This window comes from Perkinsus marinus (genome assembly GCF_000006405.1).
Source record: "Perkinsus marinus ATCC 50983 genomic scaffold scf_1104296969420, whole genome shotgun sequence".
In the NCBI taxonomy this organism is placed as follows: domain Eukaryota; phylum Perkinsozoa; order Perkinsida; family Perkinsidae; genus Perkinsus; species Perkinsus marinus.
In genome coordinates, this window is record NW_003202857.1 from 24,274 (window position 1) to 25,777 (window position 1,504).

The 1,504-nt window shown below is 51.0% G+C and overlaps 1 protein-coding gene across 1 annotated transcript in view; it reads right to left on the reverse strand.

Annotated features, from left to right (window-relative positions):
* Window positions 1-1,504, reverse strand: part of Pmar_PMAR006706 (hypothetical protein) — a gene marked incomplete at both ends in the record, with an annotated part of 5,737 nt that overhangs the window by 3,474 nt on the left and 759 nt on the right. The window contains 3 exons of the mRNA XM_002767951.1: window positions 991-1,067; window positions 1,115-1,273; window positions 1,318-1,445. Coding sequence (XP_002767997.1) covers window positions 991-1,067; window positions 1,115-1,273; window positions 1,318-1,445 — 364 coding nt within the window. The remainder of the gene's footprint in view (window positions 1-990; window positions 1,068-1,114; window positions 1,274-1,317; window positions 1,446-1,504) is intronic.

Below are 1,504 nucleotides of genomic sequence, written 5' to 3' on the forward strand. Positions count from 1 at the left end.
AGGCGAGTAATTCATAATAGAAATCGTCCTTCCACGTCATCCTCTCAGCCGCCTGCAGTTGCCGCTGGTGACGCTCGCTCGGGGTTCCGAGGGGCCATAACGTGAGCGTTCTCTCCTGCATCTTCCAGTTCGAATTTGAATGTACGACTAAGAGGCTCGGCTCGAGAGATCTTCAGCACCTACACCACCAAAGCTGTCTCTCGGAAGGGGCAACTGCAAACACTCACCAATTGAGCTCCTCTTCCTTCTCCTCCTGCCATGCCCTTCAGGGCTTCGCGTACGAGTGCATCCCGTACTAGTGCGAAGTGATGTGGTGATACATCAACCTCTTCACACCACGCAAGTTCCTGCTCGCCTAGGTTCTTGACACACTCGGATTTCACCTGTCAATGAGGTCCCAGGTTCGATCCCTGGTGAGGGTATTTTTTCTCACAATATCCTTATTAACTCGTCGCTTCCTAAGAACATGTTTCCTCATCCATGCATCTGGTATGGTGCCTTGACGTGCTGATGCATCAGCAGAGGCCGTCTCGTCCGACTTCATCCCTTCCAGCTCCTCTAGCCTGTGTTCGATCCTCTGTTCCTCCAACAGTAACTGTTCAATAATTGACAACGGGCCGGTTGCATAAAATTCCCCGAACTGCTTCCGAGCCAATCGCGAGCAACCATTAACACCGCTGCTTAATAATTGACAACGTGCCGGTAGCATAAAATTCCCCAAACTCCTTCCAAGCCAACACTCCCTGATAATTGACAACGGGCCGGTTGCATAAAATTCTCCAAACTCCTCCCGAGCCAACACTCCTCAATAATTGACAACGGGCCGGTTGCATAAAATTCCCCAAACTCCTTCCAAGCCAGCACTCCTTAATAATTGACAACGTGCCGGTTGCATAAAATTCCCCAAACTCCTTCCGAGCCAACACTCCTCAATAATTGACAACGGGCCGGTTGCATAAAATTCCCCGAGCCGAATCTACCACCACTTACTTGTTTGAACTCCTCACAGTCGTCCTTAGAATCAAAAAACCTTTCCACAGGTCGGAGAAGTCGACTCAAGATTTGCCCTAAGCCACATACATTCTCATCACAAGTCACCACACTATCAACACACCTGCACGCGTATGTGCATTCACAGGAGGGGGTGCAGGAACTCCCCCACCCCCTGTTGATGCACTGCACGGCGGCTGTTGCAGAACCATCTGTCGAGCCACAACATAACGCTTCATTTCCTCACGAAGGGACAACCGCGCGTTGTAGGCCAACAGGACATCTGCCAGCACTCGTCAACGACGACTTTTCCAACACCGTCCTCACCAGCCTTTATTTTGGTGTCCTCGGGTCGATCTGAGGGGTTGAACTCCATATCTGCGAGAAGGAGTTCGGCGCAGTCATCATAGTCCACTTCGAAGTCCCCTCTTCTTGGCGTGTAGCCTGGTATGAACCTGTTGACGATCACTGTTGGAGAAGGAATATATCCTCCCTTTCCTCGGCTGAGCTCAGA